This window comes from Heloderma suspectum, chromosome 3 (genome assembly GCF_057233095.1).
Source record: "Heloderma suspectum isolate Gila_16-S chromosome 3, 16-S_ref, whole genome shotgun sequence".
NCBI lineage: Eukaryota > Metazoa > Chordata > Lepidosauria > Squamata > Helodermatidae > Heloderma > Heloderma suspectum.
The window spans coordinates 201,428,218-201,453,588 of NC_139460.1; the positions used below are offsets into that span (position 1 = coordinate 201,428,218).

General features: G+C 46.9%; 1 protein-coding gene across 1 annotated transcript in view; it reads left to right on the forward strand.

Moving 5' to 3' along the window:
- Positions 1–2,071: 2,071 nt before the first annotated feature.
- The window catches only part of SYT15 (synaptotagmin 15), a 29,018-nt gene continuing 5,718 nt past the window's right edge, over positions 2,072–25,371 (forward strand). Inside the window, exons 1-6 of the mRNA XM_084845325.1 lie at positions 2,072–2,554; positions 16,568–16,763; positions 17,538–17,680; positions 20,411–20,706; positions 22,149–22,319; positions 23,624–23,744. Of these exons, the coding sequence (XP_084701451.1) occupies positions 2,548–2,554; positions 16,568–16,763; positions 17,538–17,680; positions 20,411–20,706; positions 22,149–22,319; positions 23,624–23,744 (934 nt within the window). The 5' untranslated portion in view covers positions 2,072–2,547. The remainder of the gene's footprint in view (positions 2,555–16,567; positions 16,764–17,537; positions 17,681–20,410; positions 20,707–22,148; positions 22,320–23,623; positions 23,745–25,371) is intronic.

The window sequence follows — 25,371 nt, forward strand, 5'->3', positions numbered from 1 at the left end:
CACTGTCCAGGGGCTGCAAATTGCAGGAGGTGATTGATAATAGAGGGCAATCTGTCTTTCAGGGAAACTTGTTTACCAGTATTGATTTTCTCATGGAAGAACCCCAGAGAAGCTTCCAAGGAACCACTCACCATCAGTATGCAGTGGTGCCATCAGGGTAGGACTCTGGGGCGGAGGTCTAGGGCCCCATTTCATCAGAATGAGCAGGAGGACCTCCAAACGCAGCAGAACTGGCTTTCCACATTTAGAAGTGAAGTAAAATACGCATTGCCACCTAAAGCCGGGCATGGGAAGGGGTGGTCATGTAATACATTAAGTCCAGAATCTCAAATTACCTATCTGCACCACTGACACCATGGTATGCCTTGGCACAGTTGACACCGTTAGATAGCAGAGAACATTATTTTTATCTCCACTTTTGCTCCTCCATGCTAGGAACAGATTGTTTAGAGGAAAAATTAGGGGATCCCATTTTCTTCCAGGGATTTTTGGGGGGGGGGAAATTGGGGGGAGAAAGCATTTTTTCTGAAATGTTCCAGGGTTGTTGTTTTTTTTCATTTTTCCTTCAAACCTCTAGGAATGACATTATGTCATGATGCAGCATCATTCCCATTGGGCCATTCTGGTTTGCACAGAAGGATAGCCCAGATTAGGGGTTGAGTATGGGTTGTCATTGAATCATGGGTTGTTGAATCATGGGTTGTCGTTTTATGCAAGCCCTGCACTATGGTTTAACTATGGGTTGTTAACCATGAACAACCCAGAGTTCATAACCCAACAACAAACCATGGGTTCTCTTCCTGGGTTGTTTGTGATTAACAACCCATAGATAAACTATAGTGCAGGGTTTGCATGTAACAACAACCCATGATTCAATGATAACTCATACTCAACCCATACTTTGGGTTGTCGTTATTTGTGAAACAGACTGATCAGGAATGCCTCCAGGCTGTTGCTGCTTATCGCAGCACCACTGTCACTTAAAACAGTAGCAAAGCTGCTGCTGCTTCTTTTTCTTCTTCTTTTTGCAAGTTAAAAAGAAAGATTAATTACAATCCTCTGCTACCTTGTACCTATGAGGGTAAGCATCCCCTGAAAAGTAGAAGAAATTTCTCTCCCCCATGAAAGTCTCTGAAAATGTCCCCCCTGTTGTGGGAAACAAATGGCCCCGCAAAACGGGGATTTTTTTCCCAGCCTTAGCTGTACCTGTCTTCTCCCCCACAACCCCCAGCACACACTGAGCTAACAGCAGCTTTAGGAGGGGAGGGGCATTGACCTCAGAGAAAGTAAACAGAAAAATTGCTTGGGAACAGAAGGAGAAAAGTGCTTTTCTGGAGGCGAAATGAGCATTGTCCCACATATTAGATTTCTGAAAAAGAGATAACAGTACATTTCTCATTAGTACTCCCATCCTAAACCTCTTTTCTCTGAAGTAAGTCTTATTGATTTTGAGGGAGTTAACTTTCAAGTAGCATGCTTAGGATTGCGGCCTTCAGTTTATTTTCAGTCTGTGATCCATGTGCAAACGGCTTTCCTTCAAGTCACAACGGGAGTTCAGCAATGGGGCCCGGGGTGAGCTACTAGCCAGGGAGTGGGTGGGGTTGCCCCCCACCTCCCCTCTGCTGCTTCCTAGGAGGAAAGGGCAAGGGAAGAAAGTCCTGCTGCAACTCATGTGCACCGGTTTGCCTGACATGCTAGGCTCATCAGCGTTTGTTTAACTGAAGATGAGCTGCAGCACGTGCTGGGCACCATTTTGAATATGCAACCCCCACTTGGGGGTTACCGTGTCATGCAAATCTGGCCACTGAGGGTTTATTTGAAGGTTAAACAACCCTCGCATACCCCTACACCAAACCAAGGGTTATGTGAGGGCTGCTTATTTAAGAAAAAGCAAAATCTTTTGAAAAGGCTGTTGAGGCTTCATTTCAAAATACAAGGCATGTAGCATTTCTGGAAGTTTGCCTCTCAGTGCCAATGTCCTAGCTCTGTGGGCGGATCTCCCTGCCAGCCCTGTGCTTTGTTTGTGTCAGAAGGATGCTTGGAGGCCTGCGGAGGCAGCCATGTGCTTGTCAGGAAGGAAGGGGGTGGCTAGCTGGCTACAGGCAGGGCTCACTTCCCCCTGTTCCTTCCCTTGATTGCAGGAGTTGGCAAGTTCTCAGCAGGGCAGCACGTCTTAAGGAGCTTGTCTGTGGCCAGGAGGAGGAGCTGCTTGTTCAACGTCCAGAGGGAGGCAAGGAGGAGAAGGCACAAGCCATGCAGCTGCTGTTCTTGCTGCCTCCCTCTCTCTAATCTCAGGTGCGCTCAGATCCACGTGGGAGAAATGTTATCAGCTGGCACCTGAGGTTGTCAGGGAAGGAGAAACGTTGGCTATCAGCAGCCCAGATACAACAACCCCAGAGAAAATGGGGGAAATAACAGCTGGTGTGGAAAAAGGAGGGACTGAGAGTTGAATGCCTCTTGGGTACGGGGGCAGCAGGATGGGGCTGACGCTCTGAACCATACAGCTGGAACATCAGTGACAACACTGTTTCTGTATCTCTAGGAGCCATGTCTGGTAAGTGGTGACACTTGGGACTGTTGCACAGAGGTGGAGCTATTCTGCATTTGGAGGGAGGGGATGGAGGTGTGAAGGAAGAGGAAAGTTCAACTTATCTTCTTTGGTTTGGAGTCCTAACCTTTTCTCCTTGAAAGTGTCCCTGGTTTGGGGCAATGATGTTCGGAGAGGAGGGAGCAGCTAAGTTTTGTGCTTGGTGAGGTCTGTATTCTAATTTTCTGCAAGTTTAACCTCTCTGCTAGTGGAGAATATGTTGGATAATGTTGGGGTTCACATTTTGCTGCCTTCATCTCCTTGGAGGTGCAGATTTCTCCCCTTATACCTGGAAGGTAGAATGCCAAGCCAGCTTGGATCACATTGTGTAATGATTAAGTCACTGATTAGCTTTCACATTTTATCATATTGTGATTTAAAATAAATAAATAAAACTGTTCGTTGTAAGATGCTTTGAGAGCCCTTGTGGCAGAGAAGTGGCAATGAAATCTGGGTAATCTCATGTTGCAGGCTGATCAGATTCAAGGACAGGCTGGACTCCAGTACCATTAATACAGCAATGGGGGAAGTTGTGATCCTCCAGGAGTTGTTGGACTCAAACTCCCATCATCCCTGACCATTGGCCAAGAAGGCTGGGGAGGATGGGAGTTAGAACCCAACAGCACCTGGAGGGCCACAGGTTCCCCACCTCTATATTAATAAGTATGCAGATGCAGAACTTTGAGCAGACGCAGCTTTTTCCCCCCATGATAAACTGCACCTGCTGAAATTCCCTCTTCCTTGCCACTGCCAAAGACAGATGCATGGTCACCCAGCTGTCTCATCCACGTGCCTCAGCCCAGAGGTAGGCAGCCTGATACCCTCCAGATGTTTTAGACTACAACTCCCATAAGGCCCCCAGCTAGCATGGCCAATGGTCAGGCACTGGGCACTGTAGTACAAAACATCTGGAGGATACCCAGATACTTACACATCACCCCAGCCAGATCTGCAGGACTACAGATAGGCTAGGCAGATAGATTTCCACCCTGGCCCATGTCACCAAATCCCTTTCCATGTCTGCCAAGGAAACCTTAGGTTAGAGGGAGGGTATGTCAGAAACACAAATCCTGGTTGCCTTTTTAGTCTGTCTGTTGCATTTAGATTTAAATTCTTTCCAATGCAAACTCATAACTGAAGAAGGGTATAAAAGCTACAACAAAATAAAGCATACAGCCAACCTTTGCAGTTCTCAGTACTGTCTGCCCTTCTCTGCTTCACGGTTTGCTCTTGCTTGACGTGGGCATCCACTCACCTGTTAGCTTAATTCTAATTTTCCAAAATTCCTGACCTATTATTATCTTTGCTGAGCTAATATGGGTAGGATTTGGGATGACCCAGTCCAAAGGAAGCAGGGTTGGTAAACTCTAAATACTTGAGTAAAATGAGGAATTTTAGCAAAAACAGCTTCTCCTTTCCGCGCTTCTCCACATGACAAGTGACACCTGCCTATATTCCCTCATATGTATAAGTCTTGAAGATATTGAAGCCCTTTCCTTCTCTGCATTTGGTCATCCTAGGAAGGTGTATGCCCTTTTCTTTGCAGATTGATTGAAATTGACACACTTGGTCTAAGCTACCTAACCGTTTCTTTTGAGATGTGGTCCAATGGAATGGGTTTCAGAGTGGAACCTGGGAGAGCAGAGTTCAACCTGTCTAGTTTTGAGCTGCTGAATTCAGACTCAGTTTCCCCATTGTTAAAATGGGAGCATTGTTGGTTTACCTCAAAGAGGTGTGAATCTTGGATATTAGAAATGTTATACAATGGAAGAAAAAGGCTGCAATCCTAAGCACACCTATTAGGAAATAAGTCCTACAGAACTCAGTGGGGCTTAATTCTGAGTAAATATGCCTAGAATCAGACTGTAAACTTTTAGGAGCGTTTGGAACCATACCTCAAGTTCTGTCTAGCTTTGGACCATCTGTGAAAATAATTGAGAATTTAGACATCCCAATAAGACTTGTTGCTAAGAATGAGTTAATATTTTACCCTTTTGATTACTTATCTTATTCTAGGAGGAGGCCCTTGCCTGTGTGTAACCAGTATTATTTGAGTTGGATTGCCTTTATAATCCAAGATGACTATCTTTTAGAGCCATGTGGTTAAAATATAAAATGAATCTAATTTGTAATGTTTGACTTAAGAATGTCTGCAGAATATTTTAAATATATAAACCTCTTATTTATCATTAATGGGACTGGGAGAATGGCAATGAAGGTCTATAGAGACTTAGAGAGGTGCCTTTGGCAGTTGGAATACATGCAGCTGCATTTATTTTGGATATTCATGGTTATTTCACATTCAAACATTTGGCCTTGTTTTCAAGGATAACTACACTGCAGGCTTAAATTCAGTGGAGGTTGGTGGCTCCAATGTCAGTGGGGCGGTGAATTTGCTCCAGGTTTCTGTCAGAAGCAGTCAGAATTCTAAAGGAGCTATCCAAGGTGCTGAACCCTATCCCCTGAGACTTGGAGCAGATCCACTGCCCTGCTGACATAGGAGCCACCAGCCTCCACTGCTTAAATTGATCAGAGAGTTCAAACAGGTTTGAGAGAGGGTTCGCTTTCCATAGCAAGTACAGACACATTTCCTTTGTCCCATTGGTGCCTCTGTTTAAACAAGTATTTGAAACAGCACAAAACCTGCAAAACCTTTCTACCAGTCCAGAGACAAAAGTGGGGCGACTGAATACACAGACCACACACAGCAACCCTACCTTTAAAGCACCTTCAATTCTGAGAGAACAATTATCTATCTCTACCCTGAAGCGTCATTCCCCATCTTCAGGGAGCCTTGGGAACAGCTCTTCTGTGAGAGGGGTTCAGGGTCTCTGGGAAAGCAATCTTAGCGCCCATCTTTTACCCTACAGCATTCCACAGATTAGAGAGTGACACACTTGTCTCACACCAATGATTATACCAAGGTTTTTATACCATCCTTTGCTCTGCAGTGGCCCATCTTTACTGATGTAATACTATGAAGGTGATTCCCCCCGCCCCTTTTAGGTTAAAGATATGCTTTAAAATGTAATTGTTCCGTAATCTGTTATCAACAGCATGAAAAAAACCCTCACCAGCTGTAGAACCGGTAAGCACTTCATAATGTCAAGGACATTGCTAGGTACTTAAAAGATCCCGGGCATGGATCAATAGACACAAGGTTGCATTCAGTGTGCATATGCTGATTTATACAGATATATGCAAATTTAGCAATAATTACTAGAATTTAAATTTCACATATCAACTAATTTCCCACCCAAATCACCCCAGCTGCCAGCACCCTTCCCAATGCACACACTCTCAAGTAGAGCACAGCACACACCTCTGCAATGAAAAAAGCTATTTGCATCCCTCTCATTCTCTCTCCCCCCACCCCCCCGTTCATCCACCCTGCTGGCTACCAGCAGCTTCCTCAGTTTATCATCATCAGATGATTAAGTACGCAAACTCTGAAGCCAGGGCATGCTGGCACATCAAACCCTTCTGCAACAAAACAAAACACAGTTTGTAGGTTTCTGTCCAGTTGCCCCATCCCCAACATGTCCATGAGAATCCTCACCATAGCCTTTTCAGTGGTGGAAGGGAGTTGCAGAAAATAGACACAGGTGGTCTCACAGATTTGGAGAAGATCCTTTTTGAAACGTTTAAAAAGCCAACCGGCAGTGTCCAGCAGCAATGCAGCTGAGCTGATTATTGTGACTTTATTATTTTATTATTATTAAATTTATTAATCGCCCATCTGGCTGGTCACCCAGCCACTCTGGGCGATGTACAGCATACAATAAAACAGTTTAAAACAATAAAATTCTACAGTAAAAACATTTTCTAAAATACCCTAACCCACCCCAAATGCCTGCCTGAACAACAACGTTTTTAATGCACAACAGAAGCTCATTAAAGAGGGGGCATGGCGGAGTTCCCTAGGGAGGGAGTTCCACAGAGTGGGGGCTACCACAGAAAAGGCCCTCTCCCTCATCCCCACCAGTCTAGCTGTCCTGGCTGATGGGACAGAGAGAAGGCCATCCGAGGCTGATCTTGTTAAGCGGCCTGTCTGGTGTTGCTGGAGGTGCTCCTTAAGATAGGCTGGGCAGGAACCATATAGGGTTTTAAAGGTCAAAACCAACACCTTGAATTTGGCCCGGAAAACAACTGGTAACCAGTGCAACTCTTCAGTACTGGAGTGATGTGATCTAACCGGCAGCTGCCTTTAATCAGGCGAGCCGCCGCGTTCTGCACCAGCTGCAGCTTCCGAACCGTCTTCAAGGGTAACCCCACGTAGATCGCATTACAGTAGTCTAAACTAGAGGAGACCAGGGCATGTACTACCGATGGGAGCAGATGGTCGGGAAGGAAGGGGCGCAGCCGCCATATCAGATGGAGTTGATACAGCACTGTCCGGCTCACAGCTGACACCTGAGCCTCCATGGACAGCTGGGAGTCCAAAATGACCCCCAGGCTGCGGACCTAGTCTTTCAAGGGTAGCCGTACCCCATTCAACACCAGGTCAACATCCCCCAGCCTCCTCTTGTCTCCCACCAAAAGTACCTCGGTCTTGTCAGGGTTCAGCTTCAGCTTATTCTTCCCCATCCAGCCACTCACCGTCTCCAGACATTTGGACAGGGATTCTACGGCCAACCTTGGTGAAGATTTGAACGAGAGGTAGAGCTGCGTGTCATCCGCATATTGATGACACCGCACCCCAAACCTCCTGATGATAGCCCCCAGCGGCTTCACATAGATATTAAATAGCATCGGGGAGAGGATGGAACCCTGTGGCACCCCACAAGTGAGTGGCCACGGGTCTGAAACCTCCTCTCCTAGTGCTACCCTCTGGTTCCTGCTGGAGAGGAAGGACCGGAACCACCACAATACGGTGTCTCCAATGCCCAACCCCTCCAGGCGGTCCAGAAGGATACCGTGGTCAATGGTATCAAAAGCCGCTGAGAGGCCGAGGAGAACAAGGAAGGAGCATTCACCCCTATCCAGAGCCCTCCTCCTATCATCTACCAAGGCGACCAAGGCCGTTTCTGTCCCATGCCCAAGCCTGAAGCCCGACTGAAATGGGTCTAGATAATCAGTTTCTTCCAAGTGTGCCTTCAACTGCATCGCCACCACCTGCTCAATCACCTTGCCCAAAAATGGCAGATTTGAGACTGGGCGAAAGTTGTTCAGAACTTGAGGATCCAAGGAGGGCTTCTTTAAGAGCAGTCTTATCACTGCCTCCTTGAGGGCTGATGGCATCACTCCCTCCTCAAGGGAGGCGTTCACCACCGCCCTGATCCCCTCACCCAGTCTCTCTCTGCAGCCCATAATGAGCCAAGATGGGCAAGGATCAAGTAAGCAGGTGGTTGGCCTTACAGATGAAAGCACCTTGTCCACTTCATCAGGAGGAAGAAGCTGGAACTGATCCCACAAAACCGGTTTGCCACAGGCCGCCTCTTGCTCACTAACTGTATTCACAGCGTGCAGAGTAACACACCTAATCTGATCAATTTTATCTGCAAAGTGCCTTGCCAAGGCCTCACAGGAGGCCTTAGAATGCTCCAGTGGTTCAGGAGCCACAGGACCGACCAAGCTCCGGACCACTTGGAACAGCCTCCTGGGACAGCACTCTGCAGACGTGATAGAGGCAGCATAATATTCCTTTTTTGCTGCCTTCACCGCCACGTGATAGGCTGAAGATACAGCTCTAGCCCGTGTCTGATCGTCTTTGGAGCGAGACTTCTGCCACCGGCGCTCTAGCCCTCTCACCTCCTGTTTCAGAGCTCGTAACCGTGGATTGAACCATGGTGCAGTCCGAGCCCTGTTCAGGGGGAGAGGGCGTTTCGGAGCCACCCGATCTAATGCCCCAGTGATTGCGGCCTTCCACCCACCCACCAGGGTCTCGACCGAGTGGCCGTTGGCGTGCCCCAGAGAATCCCCAAGCGCGTTCAGGAACCAAACGGATCCATAAGACGCCTGCGGCAGACCATTTTAATTGCACAAGAAAGGAAACTTACCACCCAGACTCTCAGTGGCAACACCATGAACCAATCATCCCAGGCAGGAAACTGACTTTCTTCCTCCTCCACTACCAGCAGCTAACTATTGAACTGCAGGGGATTGCAGGGTATTCACTTTTCCCCCCTCTACAATGCCCCAGAACAGTACGTCATCATGCACCATAATTCCCAGGGGCACTCCAGCCCCATTTTGAAGTAGCCAGGACACACAACCAAGCCTCAGTTTGGCTTTTTAAAGCATAAAAATAATGGTAACAAACTTAAGCCTTTGGTCACCCAGGGCACTGAGCAATAGACCTGGGGCACAGGCCCTCTCAGCCTGCCATACTGATACCCTTGCATAACACTTTATCATCCTTGCATGTACATTTTACGTGCATGCCACAAGAGATTAGATGCATCTGCACGCCATTCAGAGATTTAAATATTAGAGATTGGAAGAGGGGGCTAGACCCTGAAGAATGATAACTCTAACAGCTCATGCTAACAACATTTTAATAAGGGATCTCCAAAATGCAAAAATAGGGACAGTCATCTACCAGGAACAGGGAAAAGAGAGATGTCCATAGTAAATAGGGACAGCTGGAGCATATGTAAACTTCAATTCCCAGGAGTCTTTGGGGGGAGCCAAAGCAGATAAACTGATCTAAAAGAAATATAAGCTGTAGATAAGCAGACCAACATATATTAAAGAGCTTTACTACAGAGTACGCAATTCTATGGACAAAATAGGCCATGGAGCAGAAATATGAGGGGAGAAAGGCATCAGTGGAACAAAATCACCACCACCACCACCACCAATCAGCTGTTAAGGCCTTTCCAGTAACAATCACTTAGAACCATGAAGCAAAATATTATTAATAGCTGTGAAGTGATAATATTTCATTGCTTGCTGTTGCTTTCTGATGCTTTCTCAACGGGTATGCATGTATGGCAGTGGGTTTTTAAAACAGCCCAAGGCTGAAAAGTACCCTAAGTCAGGAAACGTATGCCACCCAGGTGGGGTTGAGACTAGGGTTCAGGAAGGTGTGAAAAGAGAGCAGTTTGAAGTTGGATGTGGCTAGCAACAAAAGGCCATACAGATGAACACCGTGTCAGTGGTGAGCCTGCTGCAGATCTGCATTTGTCCCTCTCTCTTCCTCGGAGAACCAGGCTCAGGAGCAACCGGTCCCTCCTGTTTCCAGCAGAAGACAGCTCCGTAGAGAACTAATTGGCTGGCCTTCGTGACAACTGCAGAGCTGCTTCCCCCCTCTTCCAACTGTACAGAATGCTGATTTGCTGGCCTTCGTGACACTCATAATGCCACTTCCTCCTGCCTTGCCTAGAGCAATATTTCTAGTAGAGTTCAGGGGAGGGGAAGGGAAGGGAAGATTGGCATCAAACAAACATCCATTTAAAAAGCATCAAATAAAAATTTAACTGGACATGCCAGGGGCCTAAAAATCAAACCAACCATGACCTTTCTGGAGCAGTATTTGGTTTGAAACTAGGCATGTGTGTTACTACAGGAGTGAAAACAGGAGAGCAGAACTAGTCTTACACAGAACAACTTGCACTGGCTCCTTTTGGGTAGGAATATCTACATGCACAGTTCTGATATTTCTTTGGAGCTGGTTTGTAGGAAGGAGTTACAATACTATGGAAGGGGATGACTCTGATGGCATGCTGTTTGCTTTTGGGGAACTGATGTTCTAGTAAAGACTGCTGCCCACTGCCTCCTCCCCTGTGCCCACTGTGTATATTTGTAAATAAATGCATATTACAAAAGGCACCATAAGACTGCAGTGATCTCATTTGGAAGAAAACTGCAGCACTGCCCCTCGAACTTCTCGCTGCTTGAGGAAATGGGGGGTGCAAAACAAAACAATACACCTGTTTATTTGTGACATCATAAAAAGAAATCATGCACATTTCCCCCTGCTACACAAAGATTCCAACATGTTTCAATGGCTGCCTTCCTGATCTATGGCTTGATTTGTATAACCTCACACTTGCTGCAGTTCTTAGATCAGATATAGGGCGAACTTGCTTTTAAAAGCCAGCAAACCAAACGCTGCTTCCAATCTGACAGGCCTAGATCCTGAGCACTTCTATTTGAACTCAGCAAAATTGCTCTGAAATTATACCACTGTGGATGTTTCTACATTAAGCACCCCCGCCCCCCGCAAAAATCCACATCCTTTCCGAAGCTTCCTGCTTTCAGTTTCTTTGCGGGATTAGGAAGGGCTCCTTTACATGGCAGAGATGTGGTTTGAACTGAAGGGGTGCCTTCCTCCCTCCCTGGCATGTGTGCAAAGGAGCGGTGGGGGTAGGTGGGTTCTTGTTTCTGTAGCTTAATTTCTGCTGCACTCTTTTCTCACAGCCCCCAGGAAATCTCTGACTTACTTTTGGGTAGACATAAAATGTAAGATTGTACTGTAACTCTGCAACCCTTGGCACACTTATTTGGGAGTAAGCCCCATTGAACTTAATGGGGTGCCCTGAATCAACAGAGGACGTTGCTTCTGAGCTTGGTGGGGTGGGGGATCAGATGTGTCTCCATTCATTTCAGGGAGGCATTTTACCCTCTTCTCCCTCCAACTGAGAAATGTGCTCAAGCATTTATATGGCAGACACCTGGGAATCAAGGAAAGTCCTTCCTCAGCAAGCCTTGAGCGGAGGCAGGAGTTGCAATCAACAGGTGATTCTTGCCCTTGCACCTGTCAAATCTGCTCCTGCACGCCCCGCTCCCATCCTCAGTGCCTTCATCATCCTGACCACACGTGCCCCAGGAACTGAAAACAAACGTGCACAGCAGGCAGACACAGCAGTTTCTTCTGCTATTGGAGAATTTCACGAGGAGGTCATGCCGCTCCTGTTCTGTGGGCTGGAAAAAATACCACATTTATTGCATTAGGGGGAAACACGGGATAGGATGGGGGAAATTGTGGGAGACACCCTGGTAGGTAACTGCATCATCTAAAGAGCCCACAAACTTCTGTGACAGAGCCATCTCAATAGCAGGATAAAAGCTCCGTGCGATGAACCCCTGTGAGTGAAAGTAGGGATTAGCCTTGGGCCATGTGGATGAAAGTATTGATCTGGGGTCCTGATTCTGTCAGGGCCCAATCAAAATAGATTCTTCTAGATTACCAAGATCAATGGTCTAGATGACCATTGATCATTTGCGGGAGTCCCGCTTTTGTGTAGTTTTCCCCCCCTTCTAAATGGTCGAAATGCTTCCCCTAATGCTTAGTTAAGAGCTTTAAGCTAAAATATGCTGGGGTGGTGGTGTAATTTTTGCACCATCTCTTTTAACTTTGGCCCCACCCCTATGGCCCCACCACCACCACTGGAATGGTCTCCCCAAGAGCTTCTCCCAAACTGAATTCAGCCCTCAGGCTGAAAGAGGTTCAACATCCTTATTGTAAGTACTAGTTCAGATTCTCTAACAAGTAACACAAAAAACATAGCTGCCATATGCGGTACAAAGCATTTTTCTGTTAATAATAGAATATAATAAAGGCCATATATGAAATATTGCAAAGGACCTACATACAGCATCCAAGTTACCAATGGCTGCATGGTGATCAGCTACTCGGCTGGAAGCTGAGCTCCTTTCATGAGTGTGGAAAACAATCTTTAGAGGCATCCTCATGAATATATTTGTTGCTGGGTGGGGTTGACTTCCATGCTAGCTGTTTGCCCAGAGATGTATGTGGGGCAAATGGGAAATTCAGGGTGGATGTATACAGGACACAGAACACAGGGCCACCACCCAAAATGGCCACCCTGTGTCGAGTTCCCACTTTTCCTCTTCATGACATCTAGTTCCACTTAACCAGTACATGATGCATTTAACTGCCCCTGCTGCAGAAGGAGTGCGGGAACACACATTGTAATGGTGACAGGGCATGAGATAAGTTGTCCTAGACATTACAAAGGCGAGAGTGGGAGGAGCTGACCAGGGCTGCTGCCAATGTAAATTTGATAGAAATGAGCGCACAAGCACACAACTATGAGTGGGTCAGGTTATACTAGTATAATATTGTAACAATATGGAAATACACACAATAACGTAATGAGTGTTGGTAATCTATTTAGAATAGGATTGTTGTTAGAACAATTTTGTATATACCTGTGATACAGATGCTTCTGTTATCTACTAGTATATGTACAATTGTATTCACATTGGTTTCATGTGTATAACTATATTGTTCTAACAACAATCCTATTCGAAATAGATTATCAACACTCACTACGTTATTGTGTGTATTTCCATACTGTTACAATATTATACTAGTATAACCTGATCCCCCCCCCCCTTCATGGATCACTGTCTTGTTGTGGCGAAGGGGTTTGCGTAACTCAGTGAAGCCATAAACTATGCCGTGCAGAGCCACCTAAGATGGACAGGTCATGGCGGAGAGTTCTGACAAAATGTGGTCCACTGGAGAAGGGAATGGCAACCCACTCCAGTATTCCTGCCAAGAAAACCCCATGGAACGTATGATAAGGCTAAAAGATATGATGCCGAAAGATGAGCCTCTCAGGTCGGAAGGTGTCCAATATACTACTGGGGAAGAGCAGAGGGAATTTCCAAGTAGCGCCAGAAAGCGTGAAGCGGCTGGGCCAAAGCCGAAAGGACACTCAGCTGTGGATGTGTCTGGTGGTGAAAAGAAAATCCGATGCTGTAAAGACAGAAGCTCAAAATCCGATGCTGTAAAGACAGAAGCTGAAGCTCAAATATTTTGGCCACCTAATGCGAAGAGAAAACTCACTGGAAAAGACCCTGATGCTGGAAAAGATTGAAGGCAAAAGGAGAAGGGGATGGCAGAGGATGAGATGGCTAGATAGCATCACCGATGCAATGAATATGAACTTGAGCACGCTCCAGGAGAGAGCGGAGGACAGGAAGGCCTGGTATGCTATGGTCCATGGGGTCACGAAGAGTCGGACACGACTGAACGACTGAACAACAACAACAAATAACCTGACCCACTTGCAGTTGTGTGCTTGTGTGCTCATTTCTTATCGGTTTCTACAACTATGGCCCTTTTTTGTACTTAGCCAATGTAAATTCGCCAATAGTGATATCGTGTGAGGCACTATTGCTGGCCTGCTCCCCATGTCCTGCCCTTGGCATGCCCTAGCCTGGCCATATTCTTTGGACAACACAGCTATACCATGTGTGGGAGGTGAAAGGGCCCTGCTGCTGCTGCTGCACATACACTCAAGCTGGGGATGGGACCCTGCGCATGAGAGGATGGCCTGATTTAAATATGTCTTTTGTGGCATGGGCACTGCTGTGCTATGGTTGAGGAGCCATAGACCTTTTTAGATCAGGAAACATATGTATCCTTTACTTTGGAGCATGTTCTGCTTTGGCTTGGGCTATGTGTGTTTCTCAGTTAGCCCCTGTGTCTCGAACAGAGAAGGAAAGGAAATGAGTCACAGCGATGGCATGGCTTGCTGCCCAATGTCTGAATACCTACAGCTTGCCTCTTCCCTCCCCCACCGAAACTCTCTGTGTGCACCAGTGGAGGCTGGTGGCTCCTATTTGAGTGGGGCAGTGGACCCACTCTGGGTTTCAGTCTGCACCAGTCAGAATTCTAATGGGGCTATCCAAGGTACTCAACCCGTTTTGGGGAGGGGGTTCAGAACTTTGGATAGCTCTGGTGTGCACATAGATAGAAAGAAATATAAAGGCCAGTTTCCATCATTCTGTCACAGTCCAGCGTGACCAAGAAACAGAACCAGGATGGGGCTAGTAAGAGTAGGCTTAATGGCTGGAGTCACATGGGCAGAGAACACATTTAGTACTACTACCCATGGTTTCCTGAAGTGTACTTCTTTACTCAGTGGTGCAGTTAGGAGATTTAAGACTCTGGACTTAAAATGGTCTTATGGGAGTAGGGAGCTCTTGAGGTGGAAATGTGTGCTACTTCATTTACCTCAGCATCTGATAAGCCAGCCCTTCTATGTTTGGGCCCTTCCTGCTCATTATGTTGCGTGGGGCTCTGGACTTCTGCCCCCAAACCCTACCCTGACAGCACCACTGTCTTTACTCCTATATTCAGTGAGCGGCTGCCATTCACTCCTGTGATAAAAAGCCAAATGCTAGTCTTGGGGACACTGTTGTTGTCATGCGGGCAAACCTGACCCACCATGTCAGGTGTTATCTTGATCTTTTTGTGGACAGAGCCCCATTGTGTACCTTTTTGCAATAGGGTAGATGTGCGTTGAGTGCCCTTTCTTTGGTGGACAGGCAGGGTATAAATCAAATAAATAAATAAACCCCCTCTCTGCGCCCGCCCCCCCAAATGCATGCAACACCTACCTGTCATGACTCTAATCATCTTACTAGTCCTACATAATCAAGGCGGCGTAGAACATCTTATGGTCACTCTGATGTGTGTTTCCCCAGCAGGACACAGACACACTTGAAGTTTCTGCATGACCAGGGGACAGAGCAGCCACATGGCCTCCCTCAAATGGCCCCTGGGTTTGTCTCTCCCCATGAGGAGAGAAGCAACCACAGGGAGTCAGTCCCTGCAGCCACCACTCGCTTGAGGTATGGGAAAGGCGGGAGGATGGCCTTATTCTCCCCCTCCCCCCAGCTCTTTAGGCAAGCGGTGATTATAGCCTCTATCACCAGGTCTCACTTTGGGAAGCTTGTTCACAGAGCCACCACTGCTGCCTGAGAAAGCCACCCACTCCTAGCCCTCCAGCAGGGCTGGCTCAAGATATTTTGCCTGCTGAGGTGAAGAACAAGATGGTGCCCCCTCACTTTTCATGTACAAACGCCAACTGGACTGGCCGTTGAAACTTTCTTCAATACGGATATTGGGCAGGGCTGGCCCTACCATTAGGCTGAGTGAGGCAGTTGCCTCAGGCAGCAGATGTTGAGAGGTGGCAGCAATGTGCTGGAGGAGAGAGTTGTGATGCAGCCTACCCTGACCTGATTTGCACAGTCATGGAGGGGAAATAAGCCATGGTGGCTTATTTCCCCTCCTTGCACGTACCAGTCATGTGCTTGGGGGGATTAGAATAATTACCCCCAGCAGCACAGCTTTTTGTGTCATCTGAACCTGGACAGGCTGGCTTGTTGCTGTGGCCTGTTGTAGGGTTCTAGATAGCTTGTTAGCCACAGCAACAAGCCACCCTGGCCAGGTTTGCACGACATGGCAAGCTGCACTGCGGGGTGTGTGTGTGATTATGCTAATGCGCAAGGAGGGGAAATAAGTGGCACCATGGTTTATTTCCCCTCCATGAGTGTGCAAACCCAGCCCCTGTGTCCCCTAAGCTAGCCTGCTGCCTTCAGGTGTGGTGGAAGATGCTGTCCCATTGACTGAAGAAAGATTCAGCTACCAATCCAGTCAGCTTTTGTACACAGAATAGGAGAAGGTGCCTCTTGTCCTTCACCTCAGGCAGCAAACATCTTGGGCCAGCCCTGACAATGGGACAGCATCCTCCACTGCACTTGAAGGCAGCAGGCTAGCTTAAGGATTACAGAACAGGCTGTGTGGCATACAGCTCTGTCTGCCGATACCTTGCTGCCGCCTCCGTGCATCTGCTGCCTGAGGCTACCACCTCATTCTGCCTAATGGTAGGGCTGGCCCTGCCCTCTAGATAGAGAACAGCTAGAGGACAGGTCCTCCAGACTCAGGGGTACCAATGGGAGAGGCCCCCGCTGTTTGGTCCAAGGGGCAAGGATTGGATGGTGCAAGGGAGGAGTTAGGGCAGGAAGGGCAAATGAGGGAAGTAACTGGGGTATTGGGGAAGAGGGGCGGAAATGGAGATGTCTCCTCTCCCCAAATGTGGTACACATTTATCTAGTATTAAATAAGCATCCACTTGACCAAACTAGTTGGCAAAACTATTTATGATCGGAAGGCCTTAGGAGCATCCCCATGTTCTAAATGTCAGTTTCCATGTGTAAAATGAATATCTTTTGTTCATGGACAATTGGGGTATGCATGTGCTTTTGTGTAATCAGAACAGGTAGCTGCTGTGGCTGGAGGTGTGGTAGGAGGAATTCTTCTGTTGGTCCTTATTGGGATAGCAGTCTACCTCTTTTGGAAGAAAGTATACTTCAAGGCTTCTTATGAAGAACTTACCGATCCTGCTTCCCCAGTTCTGAAGGAATCAGATGTCGCCCAGTCATGTTCTTTAGTTCATTCTCAAAATGCAAGGTGAGCAACATTCTCTGTGCCTGTTTGCTGCCTATCGGTCATCTAAATCATGGGACAGAATGTGAGACAGAGACCCAGATGCATAACAGACAATCACAGTGCACCTCCAAGCATCGTAGATCTATCCTAACCAACCAAACATTTTTTAATAGCCCATTCCAATAGTCCATTGTTTCCGAATGCCATTGCATGTCATGAGCCAGTGATCTGGCCCCAAATCTCTGGCCTCAACATATACCCATGAATAATAATTAATTAATTAACATGTATTTTTGCCATGCATACTGTTGCAAATGCAACATGGCTGACCTAAGTTTTATATTGTGTTCCCATTCTTACTGGGGGTCAGTATTTCTCTGGAAAGCTGTAAATGTTCTGTTTTTTTTCTTCTCCTCTTTAAAAGTAATTCTCATTTTGGGGGGCAGGGGTAGAAGGGATAGATTACTTTTCCCTCTACCTGTATTTAAACATTGTTTCTTGCTTGTCTCCATTTATCATGTGCTTTGCATTTCCACTGGGGTGGGCGATGGATGATCATGAAGTCTTGGGCAGTTTCTGGAAAAGCATGGGCATGATCTGTCCAAAGCTAAGCCCTTTTAAGTTCCATTGATTTCAGTGGGAGGGTTTTAGGCACATGTTTAAATTTCACCCATTTCAATCAGGAGGATTTAAAAGTGCCTAGTTTTGGCTGGATTATTCCCAAATCATGCAATGGATGATTTACCCCTTTTTGTTTCCTTAATACAACTGAATGTGGTGGTTGTCTTTGGGCAGAGCAAGAAGCGTCCCTTTTATTGTTCCACCGAAATTTCATAGACAAGCTTGGACTGATATGATAAATGGAGAACAAGTTCAGGAGGAGAGTGACCTCTATGTTACCCCTGACTCTGGGCCTCGATCCTCTTTCCATTCCTTAGGTAGGTTGATGCTACTCAGGTGAGTAAAACCTGGGGAACTAAAGTATGCCATATACTGATAATGGGATAGATCCAGACTTAAGGGATGGACCCAGACTTATATGTGTGTGTAGGGTTGGATCCAGACTTAGTCATGCTTAGAGTAGACCCAATGAAATAAATGGGACTTAAGGTAGTCATGGCTAACATGTTCCATTGAGTTTCGTGGGCTTACTCTAAGCATGACTAAGTCTGGATCCAACCCTGCATGCGTGCGCGCACACACCCACACACATATATAAAATTCTGGGGGAATCTTCAATATATCGCTATAGATATAAAAGGAGATCATAGCTCAGGAATAGGCAACCTGGTGCCCACCAGATGTTTTGGACTACAACTCCTGTAAGTCCTTATCATTGGCCATGCTGGCTGAGACTGATGGGAGTTTTAGTCCAAAACATCTGGAAGGCACCAGGTTGCCTGCCCCTGCCAATTGTTAGAGCCCATGTTTTGCAATCCCTGCCATTTCCCAGGAAGCATTTTCTAGGAAGCAAGAAAGGCCTTTACCAGACAACTTAGAGAGCTGCTGCCAGTCAGAGTCAACAATACTGGACTAGATGGACAAATAGCATGACCTGATAGAAGGCAATAGCTTCCTATATTTCCTATGAAAAAGAAAAGGAGTATGGCATTTCCTCCTCTTGACTATGCCTAGCATCCAGTGTGCACATGTCCTGATGGGAATATCTCCAGGTGGAAAGTAACAATCCTAATGGTGTGTCTGCATCAGGGCTGCAGAACCCCTGGCCCATGGGCCTAATCTGACCCACTGGGCTCCCCAGTCTGGCCCCGGAGCCTCCTTGGGTTCCTCTAGCCCCTGGGGGATTCCCCCCCCCCGGAGGAATTCCCACTGTTAACTCTGATCTACATTAAAGTCTTGCAGAAGGGGCATATGAGCATCCTCTTGTCATGCCACCCCACTCTCCTAAGGTCTCCAGTTTGGATTTGTCTGCACCAGTAGTGTAGCAGCACATTCAGACGTGCAGGGTCCCTTTGTGACAGCCATAGCCATGCCCCTGCACAGCCACGCCCCTTCTAAGATTGTACAACCTTGTAAGATATACAGCCTTCAACTGGGCTCCAAAAACAGTGCAGCTGAGAGTGAGGCAGTGGCATTTCAATTGGATGTCTGAGAAAAAATGCAGGGGTGTTAATTTTTTTCACTCACTCGAACACAAACATTTTAGGTTTTCAAAATAGGATACTCTATGGAAGCGTCCCCCTGTCAACTCAGCCCTCATGGACAGATCCCTTCTCATTTAAACAGCCCCCTTGCACAGTCCCCTCAGCGCCCCAACGTTACCCATTAGCCTTTCCTAAGCTCCTTCATTATCTCTGTCCATCCCGCAACAGAAACGTCCACACAACCAGCTGGACTGAACCACACATATACGCGTGCGCACGCGCTCACCCCCCCCACACACCTTCTTTCTTCTCTCCTCCCAACTGACTTTTTTCCGTTTCCCTCCCCTCCATCTGGGTTTGTTTGCCCAGATACATGCCAGCCTTGTACCAAAAAGTGTAGCTGACCGAGCAGGTTGCATTTGGCAATTCTGCTTGCTGTAGAAATTAATGTTCGAGAATTAACAGTGCAATCTAATGGGTGTTCATTTCGAATTAAATTCACAGAGATCTTGGGAAGGCAGCTAAGGCTGCGGTCCTACGCACACTTACCTGGGAGAAAGCCCAGTTGGCAATTGAACATAGTGGGACTGACTTCTGAGTAGACATGCATAGGTCTGTGTGATAAATCCTAACAACTGGCACAAACCAGCCACCTGCCCTGCCCCAAATAATGCTAGCAGTGCCCCCCCCCCCCGCTGCTGCCATGGCCAGCAGCAGCAGCCCTGAATGGGTGGCCGGTGTTGCAGGAGACAAGGGCAGCACTGGGTGCGCAGGCACGGAGCAGGGACGGGAGGGCGGAGAAGCCAAGAGCTGAGGAGGAGAAGGGGGGAGGCTGCAGAGCTCCCTCAGGCTCCCACTCTGGCTCACTCCCTTTGTCTGGCTGGCTCTGCATAGTAGATGAGAGGCAGCCAAGAAGCAGCCGCCTGCACTCCCTCTGCTCCCTCCTCCTTCCCTAGCAGACTGCGACCCGGCTGGGGGCTGGCTTCAAAAAAAGTGCTGGAGCAAAGCCCTGGCGCGACTCACCACCACTACACCGCTGGTCTGCACTACCACTAAGGTCAGCTGCAGGGATCAGACCACTGCAGGCTGTAAGCCCAACACAGCTGGATTTATACTGTTGGCGCAAGGAATCATGCAGGGAGTGGGGTAAGGTGTCAGCTTTTCCCAGAGGAATGTAGTGTGCTGTTCCAGTCTGAATCTAAAGTGCTGTACCAAAAGTGTAGCAAGCTGCCGTGTCAATGCACCCTAAATTCAAGGTAGTTTCATGTAGAAAAGGAGCAAGTTCTTACATGCATTGCTTTATGATTGCTTGTCAGTTCAATGTATGAACGAACTCCACTGAATGTATTGCGTTTGTGATGTGAACGTTCTGTCTCAGGCGTTTGATCCATCATGGCTCATTCACACATGCCACTTGATTCTGCAGTCAGCAAGTGAAGAACATGCATGTGTGAATGGCCCAGAGTTCTTCCTTTAAAAGCAATGCCCGCATGTTAAGTACATTTTGTAGATTTGATCTCCTTAACTCAATGGACTTGGGTGATTTCTTCCCCCACTGTGAAGCCGGAGCATACCTTGTAGGAGCCATCAATCCAGAGCTGTACAGGTTCCCCGAAGACAAGAGCGAGACAGACTTCCCTGAGGGCAACATTGGTCGGCTTTGGTTCTCAGTGGAATATGAGCAGGAGTCAGAAAGGCTCCTTGTCTCCTTGATCAAAGCCCGAAAGCTGCAGCCTCCATCCAGCTCCTGCAATCCCTTGGTGAAAATCTACTTGCTGCCTGACGAGAGGCGTTATTTGCAGTCCAAGACCAAGCGCAAAACCCTCAATCCTCAGTTTGATGAGAATTTTGTTTTCCAGGTAAGCTTTTCTGACCATGGAGTATCAGGCACTTTAGAAGAGCTGTGCTGGATCAGACCAAGGCTCTATCTAGTCAAGCATTCTGTTCACACAGTGGTCAGTCTAAAGCCATCCAAGTTGGTGGTCATCACTAGATCTTGTGGAAGTGAATTCCATACATTAACTATGTGTTGTGTGAAGAAGTCCTTTTTATCTGTCCTGAATCTCCCTCCAATCAGAATCGTGGGGTGTCCTGGGTTCTAGTATTATGAGAGGGAGAAAAATGTCTCCCTATCCACTTTCTCCACACCATGCATATTTTTGTACACCTCTATCATATCTCCCCTCGCTTGCTTTTTTTTCCAAGCTAAACAATCCCAGGTGTTGTAACCTTTCCTCATAGGGGAGTTGCTCCAGCCTTCCCTAAGGGCAACATAAGGGCGATATTGTGTGGACGTGATGCTGTAGACGGGGCTGGCCCAACCATTAGGCAGAGTGAGGTAGCTGCCAGAGGTAGTGGATGCTGGATGGCAGGGAGCAGTGGTAAGGTATTGGAGGGCAGAGCAGTGAGTACCGCAAGGCCAGCATTATGCCCCCTAAGGTAGCCTGCTGCCCTCAGGTGCTGTGGAGGATGCTGTCCTGTCATCAGTGTTGAAGTAAGATTCAACTGCCACTCAGGTCTGGCTCTACCATTAGGCAGAGTGAGGTAGTTGCCGCAGGCAGCAGATGATGGGTGGTGTGGAGGGAACAGCAGTGGCAACCACCTGGCCATTTCTGTCGGTTGGAGGTCAGAATGCCACGTGCCTGCCTTGCACCTCCTAAGCTAGCCTGCTGCCCTCAGGTGAAATAGAGGGCACTGTCCCATCACCACTGAAGTAAGATTCAACTGCCAGTCCCGGTCAGCCTCTGCAGCTGGAACTGAGGGTGGGGGTGGAGGGTGTTTCCATCTTGTCCTTTGCCTCTTGGCAAAAAAAAATGTCTTGGGGAAGCCCTGTTGCCAGACGAAGTGACTTCTGCTGTACATGGCATGGCAGGGGTGTCTTGGCCTTTGCCTCAGTTAGCAAAATGTCTTGGGCTGGCCCTGGCTATAAAACAGTGGCTCGCAGTGGAGTCTGGTGGCTCCAATTTCAATGGGGCTGTGAATCCATTCTGGGTTTTCGTCAGAACTAGCCAGAACTCTAAAGGAGCTATCTAAGGTGCTGAACCCTAGCCTCAGAATAGGTTCAGAACCTTGGATAGCTCCTTTAGAGTTCTGGCTGGTTCTGACTGGAACCCAGAATGGATTCACAGCCCCACCAAAATCCCAAATGTGTGATAGCTGAAAGCTAAACGACATGTGACACACAAAATAGGTGTAATGGAATCCTGGTGGTGCTTTATTTTGAATGGAAGCCTCTTTGGGAGGGGGCATTTAGGAGCAGATGAGAGACTTTATCTGCAACGATCTGCTTGCTGCTCTCCAGATTTCCAGTAATTCCTTATACCAAAGGACACTGAAGTTCTGTGTCTACCATGTTGACAAACAGAAGAAGCATATTCTCCTAGGCCAAGTAACATTCCCTTTGAAAAATGAAACCTTCACTGGTGATGGCAAAGTCATTGTTTGGAGAGACCTGGAAGCAGATTCCTTGGAGGTAGGTGTTGCATGAAAGGTGAAGCTCATTAGATAAATGTCACTGTGATTATTTTTTAATTCAGAGCTCTTCAATCATGACAGCAGGTGAGTGAATTCTAGAGAACACACTCTATATAGTCAAGTGGGATGAGCTAAGGAAAAGCAAATTCAAGCACTCTGCTTCTTGTTCAGTATAGTACAGAACATGAACCAATGAAGCGGTATCTGGAAAGGGTGACTGGGATAACTAATACTGTTACAGAATCTTTGTGCTGCCTTTATTTAAACAGAAGTAGTAACATGAGCAGAGGCTTTAAGAAAAACTACTCAAACCCAGTGGAAGCTGGTGGCTCCGATGTCAGTGGGGCAGTGAGAACTCTAAAGGAGCTTGGAACCACACCTTCAATAGCTCCTTTAGAGTTCTGACTGGTTCTGACTGAAACCCAGAGTGGATTCATCACCTTACTGACATCGGAGCCACCAGCCTTCACTGCTCGAACCAGAGAGCTGGAAGAATAATTGCTGTAGTGCTTTTGAGACAGAACAGCACTACTATGAGTAGAAAGAGATTGCTTCTTAATAATGCTGGATCATTGGATGGCAGTTGAGAGGCTGGGTGAAGAGGTTGGAGTTAATGAGAATGCATGATTTTGGAGTGCAGGGCAAGAAAAACATACCCTCTCCCTCCCGAAGTAAACCAGATGTGCACACGCAAGCAGCTTCTGCATACAGATTCCCTTGCTGGATTAGGAACCATGTGCACAGACTGTATGTAGAGCTGTAATCAGATGCACATCCAGAGCTTACACAGGTCTGATATGACACCATTCACACGGCATGATGATGCAGGAGAGTTATGTGGGGCATCTTCAGAGGTGGCCTCAGTGCCCTCCCTGCTGGGGATCCCTTGGACCCAGCTTTTCTCCCAGTGCTCGGACCACACATGTCCTTCGACGTGAGAAGTGAGATGAGGCAAGGAGCCAAACTCTGGCTGATATGGGCTGGGCATGGGTGCCGCATGTGCCCTTCCCCATTTGAAGCTGCGTGCTCTGAAGGTTGAACTCTCCACCTCTTCCCAAGTCATCCCTAGCCACTGTTGGGTGTGTTTGTTGTTGTTGCACGTCACTATATCAGATATGGAGAAGAGTGGATTCAGTGAAAGAGAGGAAATGTCGTTAATTGCCGGTTTGGAACTTCCTGAGCGGTGTCCTACACAACCGTGCTCATAAATTAACTGGAGTGAGGAAAATATGTGCTTTTAACACTAAGTATTTGGTTGTTTTTTTACAATGTAACCAACTAACATTCTCCTCCTCCCCAAAGCCACCTTCTGAACATGGGGATCTCCAGTTTTCTCTCAGCTATAATGACTATCTGGGCCGTCTGACAGTGGTGGTGCTGCGAGCAAAGGGCCTCAAGTTCCAGAATGAAAGACATGCTGTTGGTAAGCATTGTCAGAAGTGTAAGGTTTATTTTTTATTATTATTTTTAGCAACAGCATGGATTGGGTACTGAGAAATGAACCATATTAACAGTACATTGAAATTATCTAAACCTAATCTAAATTGGATGGTTTTGCAGGAACAAATAAATCTGTGCATCTATTTATTACAATACTACCAATAAAATATATTTATTGATATTTGTCTGAGCTTAGGCCATATTGTCAGCATCCACTGGTCCAATGGGCAGGTTAGAACTGACAAGTGGGCTGTGTTGTGACCTAAAGTGAGCGGCACATTTTTGTTTTTGTTTAGGATGTATGCTTTTTAAAAGATGAGATGGAGGAAAATAGAGAAAGACAATGACCAGTATCCGGTACTGGTGCTGTGCCGTTGTTAGTTCCGTTGCACCCAAGGGACCCACCGCTAGTGCAAAAGGAACTAACGTTTCCTAAGGCATTCCTGGAAATGAGCAGAAATGCCCTTCCTGCATGCTGCGCTGACTTGCCCCATTCTGGAAACAGCATTTCCACACTTTCTGGCTGCTTCAGGAACTACTAGATTCTTGTTGTGCTGCCCTACATCTTTTAAATGCAGTTTCAATTTTTAGGATGGGACTAATTATGTGGAAAGACAGCAAACTCCTATTTTAGTCGCCTCTATCCAAAATCCCTCTATCTAAAAATATTTTACAAAGCCGCCTTGAGTGCCATTTTTCTTGGCAGAAAGGTGGGGTACAAATCAAATCAAATCAATCAATAATAAAATATCTAGCTAGCTTCACTGTCATTAAGAGCTAAAACAAAATTGGCTCCCCTAAATTCTCCTCGGAATTTTCTTCTGTAAATGTAGGTGTTGAATGTAGATAATCTCCAACTATCTCAATCTTTTTCTGTATTTGACCTCCTACTTATTTACTTTTATTTATACAATTTATTACCTGCTTTTCTTTATAAAATAATCCCCAAAGCAGGGTAATAAAATGTAATCCCAGGACATAACATTTCAGTATCTGACAGATGACACTTGCCAGTTGGCTTGTAATGTTATTGAGGACCTGACACTATTTGACACTTGACATACAGTGATATTAAGGGCACCATCAATTGTTCCTACATGTGGAGGCTTCCTATCAGACTTATGAGAGTCCTTTTTCTCCCCTTCTTCCATGACACACATGCCGGCAGTGCACCAAGCTGTAACAGGGAATGGGAGGTCTGTGCACACTTCCCATATACCAGGGTGTTGAACCTTTTTCAGCCTAGGAGCCAAATTCAATTTTGGAGAAGCTCTTGGGGGCCACATTCCAGTAGTGAATGGGGCTGAAGGGATTTGGCCCATTACCTTGAGGTTCAACAGTCCTGCCATATCCCCTTCCAGCTCTCCCTCTCTGAACAATTCTAATTACTCATACTCTAGAACACTGGCCCCCGTTCCCATGTCATGCATTGAAGGGAAGGGGGATAGAGGCCTCTATCAAGTCTTGTGGGAATCCTGTGATGGTGGGCACTGTTCCTGAGGCAAGACTGGATTATGCCCACTGGCAGTATTTGGTACTGAAAGCTTTGGATAGGTGACATGCAACGGTATTCAGTTATCAGTCATAGTTTAATAGCTGACACCTTATCG